Source organism: Mus pahari, chromosome 3 (genome assembly GCF_900095145.1).
Source record: "Mus pahari chromosome 3, PAHARI_EIJ_v1.1, whole genome shotgun sequence".
Taxonomy (NCBI): domain Eukaryota; kingdom Metazoa; phylum Chordata; class Mammalia; order Rodentia; family Muridae; genus Mus; species Mus pahari.
The window spans coordinates 118,426,077-118,433,464 of NC_034592.1; the positions used below are offsets into that span (position 1 = coordinate 118,426,077).

The following is a 7,388-nucleotide window of genomic DNA, read 5'->3' on the forward strand; positions in this document are numbered from 1 at the left end:
TGTGTGTGTGTGTGTGTGTGTGTGTGTGTGTGTATTCTTTCTTGTATTTCCTTGAGAAGGGAAACCTTTTTTTCCACTCAACTTGATATATGATGTGTTGGGAGAGGTCTTTCAGCAAGATCCAGAATTCACTATCTGCCATCATTCCAGTCCACTGATTTTTAGAAATTGTAACAATTTTTATTTGGAAAGGAAATGCATTGTGTATACCATGCCATGCTTCAGAAAGGCCTGGTTTGTACTCTACAGAAATTAACCTTTCTGCAATGCAGCACAGAGGGGAAAGCACAGGAAGGAGAGATCACACAAGGACCATAACTAACTGTCATTCTTGCTGAGTTCGTCGTAGATTTACCACAACTTTCTGTATTTCAAAACTTCAAGAGTTTTAGAGTTGCAGAGCTGATTACACATAGATACAGAGACTAATTAGCTAGACTTGACAGAATATCTCTGACCTAAAGAAACAGTGAATGAGTTGAGCTATTAGATGCTGTCAAATGGCTAGCAATGTCCAGAAAAGAGGTTCAGACTCACCAGGGCAGTAGCCCCTAGGATTGACTTCACAGTGGAAGGCCACCAGAGTCAAGGCCAAGCCTGAGAGATTTCACCTGTTGTTGCAGATGGAGGATACACAGCCAGGATATGGCCAAAGTGGAATTGGGGCCTTAAAGAGAAGATAATCAGCATAGGTAATGAGAGCTGGCCAGCAGTATTGGCATCAGGAAGAACAGCTGAGAATGCAGAGGCTAGGCCCACCCCCACCTCCCAATCGAGAGTCCAGGCCAAGCGCCCACACAGTCTGTTCACATCAGAGGACAGACAAGAACCAAAATTATTATCAGGTCTTAAGAACTCTCTAGGTTTTGTTTGTTTGTCTGTATTTTGTTTTTTTTTTTTTTTTTAAGATTCACTGTGTAGCTCAAGCTAGCCTTTCATCAATGGTGATCCTCCTGCCTCACCCAGCCAGGTGCTGTTGAAATGAGTTGCCTCAAGGATAATAAAGGCAGCAAAGGACCATTGTCTTCAGGATATTTTAAAATGCTGAGTTTCCTTTGGGCTCAGACCACAGAGGCTTCTTGTAAGCAGCCCCGAAGACCCTCACCTCTGTGTGAGAAAGTGCTTTACAACCACTTTCTAGCTAAGGCAACTGTGTAAGTCCATATGTGAAGAGTTCCTTGACATTAAAAAGGTCTTGCAATTTTCCAAGGCATAAAACAGATAAAATAGAAGACATTTAAAAGGTAACTGTAGCAACTGTAGCACTTTAAAAGACAAATAAAAATGGCAGCGAGAAAAAGGAAATTAGGAAGCGATTTTAACCTCTGGTGGAATCACCATGCCTGACCTTAAGCTGTACTACAGAGCAATTGTGATAAAAACTGCATGGTACTGGTACAGCGACAGACATGTGGGTCAATGGAATAGAATTGAAGATCCAGAAATGAATACACACACCTATGGTCACTTGATTTTTGACAAGGGAGCTAAAACCATCCAGTGGAAAAAAGACAGCATTTTCAACAAATGGTGCTGGCACAACTGGCAGCTATCATGTAGAAGAATGAGAATTGATCCATTCTTATCTCCTTGTACAAAGCTCAAGTCTAAGTGGATCAAAGACCTCCACAAAATACCAGAGACACTGAAATTGATAGAGGAGAAAGTGGGGAAAAGTCTCGAAGATATGGGCATAGGGAAAAAATTAAAAAGAACTCATAGCAAGTTACCATTGTGCATGAGCAGGGTTCATATGAAAATACCACACCAAGCTTCTCTTTAAAGCAACAGTTCTCAACCTGTGGGTCCCAAACCCTTTGATGATCAAACAACCTTTTCACAGGGTGGTATATCAGATGTCCTGTGTCTCTGATATTTACATTACAATTCATAAAAGTAGCAAAGTTACAGTCATGAAGTCACAATGGAACAGTTTTGTGTGAGGAACTGTGTTAAACAGTGTTGGCATAAGGAAGATTGAGAACCACTGTTTTAAAGGCACCAGTAAACTTGTGGTATTGACCAGTAGGAGAGGGTTTGCTTAGCATGCATCAGGTCCTTTAAAAAGAAAAAAAAAAAAATACTAAGTGAATAAACAAACTAGAAGCACTCAGTCTTAGTTTCCCAGCCTCAAGCTGAAACCCTGCTGCTTACACTACTCAATCCCTGAGAGTAAGAATTTCAATCATTATACACTACTTCTGTAAACTTTTCCAAGGGTGTGTGAGTGTGTTTAGAGTTCAGTTTATTTGTCTTCGTCCAAGTCCTTAGGCTTGTTACACTACATGACCACAACTCGATTTTCAGCTGGGAACGAATGGTATGTCCTACTCAACGGTTACTCATCTGTACTGTGACTGACCAGTGAATGGCATCCTAAGTACATTTATCCTTACTGTGCCCTTTACACATCTCTGGGAAGGAGTGTTTGTATGGGGGAGTTGAGAAGTAGAAATGATCTTAAACTTTTTTTTTTCTCTCTCTCTCTTGATGTCTCTCAGCTGCAGATGGAGCTGGAACAAGAATACCAAGACAAGTTCAAAAGACTGCCCCTGGAGGTTCTGGAGTTTGTTCAGGAAGCCATGAAAGGAAAGATCAGTGAGGATAGCAATCATGGCTCTGCCCCTCCCTCCTTGGCCTCAGACGCTGCAAAGGTGAACCTCAAGTCTCCCTCCAGTGAGGAGGTAGAAAGAGAGAACCCAGGAAGAGAGTTTGATACTCCTCTGTGATGCCCCTGGCAGGCCTTCCAGACACGCACGGCTACTTGAGCTCCAGTGGACTCTAATGACAAATATCACTGCCCGGGCCATCTTCCTGAAAAATATCCCTTAGCCTGAAATCCACACCAAAGGGAGAGAAGTTCCAGAAGGATCCGTGTGAAGGTCCCATACCCTGATCCCATGTGTCATGTGGAAACTATTGCCAGTCTTAGACAGAAGGTGCATGTAGGCAGGATTTTTCTTTTTGTTCCAATAGTAAATTAAGAGCAGGCAGCTCCAGGCTCCATGGAATATGTAATGAAGGACAATGTCTTCTTTGACGAAAATGAGAGCTCCTGTCTTCATTTGAAGCCCTGGTGTACAGTATTTCAAAGTAAAAGAAATAGTTTGAGAAGTGCGCAGCTCCGTTTAACACTATGGAACATTCCACTTTGAGCATCGTTTTCCTAACTGCCCCGCAATTCCATGTTTTCAAGTTAACGTGTATAGTGAATTGTTTCACCCTTTGCTTTGCAGGCACTGGTGGCTTGCCGTTTGCTAATTTATTTATCACAGAGGCATCTGTATTTGCTATTGACATGGCTTTATTAGATACCATAGTGACTCATATAAGCTGGTTTCTTTTATAAAATAAGAAAAAAAATTACATGATTGTATCATTTCCCAGTGAAGCCATTTCATGATTAGCAATATGGGTTGTATATTTGGCTGCACGTCTTTGGGTATCTATCAGTTGTTGACCTGAAGCTATCAAACAGCTACAACATATCTGGTCTGTTGAGTCAAGATATCAGCCAGACTGAACAGGATCCAGTGGGCTATTTTATTGTCAGATATTTTTTGTGGTTCATTTATTTTTACTGTAGAAAGGAAGATAGAATATTTATCTAAATGCACATGTATAAATGATATACATTATCTCCCTGTATATAGTACACATATGCACCCAGCCATATAAGTGTACACACATACATACGCATGAGTGTAAATGTGTGTTTATTAATTGGCAGTGACCCAAATCTCTTCCATAAGATTTAAAAGCAAGTTCAGGGATACATGGACAGAGAAAAAAATGGGTCAAATATGTGTTATATGGATAATTAAATTAGATGGAAATGCTAAGAATCAGTTTATGGAGTCATTGATGCAACTTGAGGTAGTCTTAGAATTTAGGAAATGAATTTACTAAAAATTTTGGAGGATCAAAAATTGGATTTTAAGTGTCAGAGTTTGAGCTTGTTTTAATGGTCAGAATATGCAAAAATGCATAGGAAATAGAGTGCAAATGTATTACTACTATCTTCAATAAATTTTAACTAATTTCAGTTTTATTCTGACAGTAATAAAGCTCTGGTTATATTTTAGTTTGTATATTTACTTCACTTAGTTATGTCTTGTTTAATTCTTATTTTCTTCTAAGGAGAATAAGAGACAAATTATATCATGTTAAAGCTAATAAAATCATTGTTAAAAGGTCTTAAGAAATACTATTATATAGAAAAACTATGGTTTAGAGAGTGGGACAAAGAACAGTAAAGCCCAGCAGTGACAATGCCATGGCTTCGTTTTATTTTAAAGGGAACCTGTCTGCTTATAATTTAGCAAAGCAAATAACAGTTGTGTCCTGAAATTTTGTGTTTCAAGAATTTAATATTTTTCTGGAAATGATTTTATTTAAATTTAAGCAATAACTAGTACCATAATTAAGTTTTAATCAAAATGAAGGCTTGCTTCAAACACCATGAAAGTGTTTGATCTCACACACACACACACACACACACACACACACTTACTGAGACGAGACACAAGGAGGAAATCACATCCCCTTTAGAGATGATTGTATTTTATCTGAAGGACCAAGAGTGTTAGTCACTTACTAAAGCTTACCTTCCACCGAAGAGAGATCTCTTGTGAACCATTCAACTTTTGCACTTTGAAGGAAAGGCATTACTCAGAAGGAAGTGAGAACGGTCCAAATGGAACGCTGCATTTTACAAACACAGTCACAGACTGTTGGGAATTGGAGAAGAGTGAATGGATAACAGGATTTGAAAGCGAACACACTGGTGGTTATTGCAGAACATTGGATTGCATCATCGTCTGTATAGTGACTGAGGTTGAATAACCTTAACTTTCAAATCCTGTTTTGGTAGTCGGACTTCATTATCTTGGTGATTCTAGTCATTTTACAATGTTTTGTATCTGGTCATTTACTGTAATCACATTTTTTATATCTGTACAGTGACACTTTTTTGCAGTTGTGGGGTAGTGTGTAACACTGTGCATCTTGCATCATCGAAACTACTACCGTGATACTATCCATTGATAATATTAATATTACTTGAAAATAGACAAAGGTAAAGAAAAGGGGTCTATATGATGTGCAGTTTTGTGCCTTTATGTACTTGCCTTGTTCTTCGTTGAATGTGTGAAATTCTGTAGTGTGGTTTTTCCTAGAGTAGAGAGTATAGTCATGCATTAAAATAGGCTGTATCCCTGACACCTTTAGACTACTGAGAATAATGTGGTTGGGCCGTGTAAATCAGTGTTCAAAGTTCTAATGACATGCCATGTGCTCCGGTTTTTAACATTTCAGTACCACCACACATTAATTAATACTCCTGTAATAGATAAGCAGTCATTAATTAAGTTCCAAAAGAAAGGGCCATTGCTTGCATTCATTTGAATTTAATGTTGCCCTTGTGCACTGTGTTAATACTGTTCGGAATGGATTGAACATTGTGATTCCTGCCTTTTAAGAAGAAAAAGAGGGAGAGGGCAAAGTATTTGATGCTCTTAAAATGTACATATTTGGGTTCTATCTCAAATTATTTAAAATGCATAATTCACATTTTGTAATCATTCTATGCAATTTTGTGGCATGATGTTTCTTCCACTTGTAATTTTATGTGCTTTCATCACACAAAAATTGTCCAAAGGAAACAATAAAAATTTCTTAACACAGTCCAGCTGGACCTTCTTAGAGTCACAGCCCACTTTACAGGGGTCAGTGACAATGAACATAATGCCAGTCATCAGAGTGTAATGCCCACCTTACACAACACACCAGTGCCCAGGCAGACTAGACGCTGTGGTACTGTGCAGAGTGCACAGCTGTGACTGCTGTCACCCCACCTCCGCCCTCCAGGAGTGGCTTGTCACTTGTCACTCCCCCCACGATGGAGAATCTTCTTCCTTTCTCTTGGTCCTCCCTTTCTTTCTCCCTTTCTTCCTAACCTAAGAAAGGCAAAGCAAATGATTTTTGACAAATCATGGAAATGAGAAGAGCAGATGGTGCACCTTACAAGCTTCCTAATAAAATCTGTAGTTTGCAACATTGGTGGGAAAGGGAATATACATGTGAGTTCTCTGTCTGTGTCACGAAGTCACCCCAAATGCAGCATACCAGTTGTCTATTGCTATGCAGTACCTGACTCCAAATGATCTCTTCTCTCTCATAGACTTAGGGGACAGAGACGGGAATTCAAATAGAGCAGGGTTCTACCTGCAATGCCTGGCGAAGAGCCTTGGGGCTTGACTTTAGACACCCATATATGGACTGATGCATCAGCTGAGAGACTCTGGGGACCTAAGCTAGAAGATCATATTGCCTTCACCATAGCCTGAGCTTCCTTACAATGAAGTAGTTGGAATCCAAAAGTAAGCCTTCTGAGATAGCCATGAAGGAATGGTGAAACATCTTTATGACTACACATAGAAGTCATGCATGCTCTTGCACAATGTGTACACTGGTGCTGTCACAAGCTCTTTCCCAGATTCACAGCAAGGAACCAATGCAGGCACTCCCCATGTAGGCCAGAGTTTTGATCCCTGAAGAACATAAGAGTTAGGGGGAAAAATAACTGTAATCATAAAGCTGTCTTTAGCGAATACAGTCTACATAGGCACTGTGCATCCAGTAAAATATGGCATTCCAACTCCTTTGTATTCTTCACTATTACTCCAGTTGCCCAAGGTGAAACATTAACATTGGTGGTTTGTCTTGATTATTATTGTGTTGTGGTTTTTGTTGTCATTTTGTGTTTATTTTATTTGATTCAGGATTTCACGTATTCAGGCTAGCCTCAAACTCCCTATGTGAGGGAGGATAGCCTCGTCTGCCCCATTATTCTGCTTCCACCTGCCAAGCGCTAGGATTAATATCCAAGGTGTGTACCACCACAAGTATATGTAGTGCCAGACATCAAACCAAGAGCTTTGTGCACGCCGGGGCAAGCACTACCAACCAAGCTACATTCCTACACCCAACATTATTTTTGATATATCTTCTCCCTTCTCCCTTTCCCAAGAAATTGCCAATTCAGGATAGTCAGCTTTGATTGACTCATGATATCTCATGCTTGTTTGCTTTCTGTCACTGCGCCCATTGGTGAGTGGAGCCACCATCACCTCCCACCTGCCCAAGTTCTCATAATTCATTGTCAGTCATGTAACCATAGCTTGACTAGCAAGGTCAGAGTCCAAAGGAAATGGAAAGCCTTTAAATGATCTTCGCTGTCTCTGGGATAAAGACTAACCCCTCAGGGGATGTCAGAGATCTTGAACTAGGTGCTTCCATCAGACATCCCTAGTTAGCAGTGTCCTAGCCATCTCCCTCTAACCTGAGACACCATCTCATTCAATGAGTTCCAACTGCTCTTCCCTAGA

The 7,388-nt window shown here is 40.1% G+C and overlaps 1 protein-coding gene across 4 annotated transcripts in view; it reads left to right on the plus strand.

Annotated features, from left to right (window-relative positions):
• Plcb1 (phospholipase C beta 1) overlaps nucleotides 1-4,506 on the plus strand; it is a 671,407-nt gene extending 666,901 nt beyond the window's left edge. For 2 of the 4 annotated variants that reach the window (XM_021195155.2, XM_021195153.2), the window contains one exon: nucleotides 2,502-4,506. Coding sequence is in view for 1 of the 4 variants with exons in the window: in XM_021195153.2 (XP_021050812.1) it covers nucleotides 2,502-2,729 (228 nt within the window). In the remaining 3 variants the exon portion in view is untranslated. The remainder of the gene's footprint in view (nucleotides 1-2,501) is intronic. The other 2 variants (XM_029535965.1, XM_029535966.1) reach the window with 1 other exon arrangement.
• Nucleotides 4,507-7,388: the final 2,882 nt, after the last annotated feature.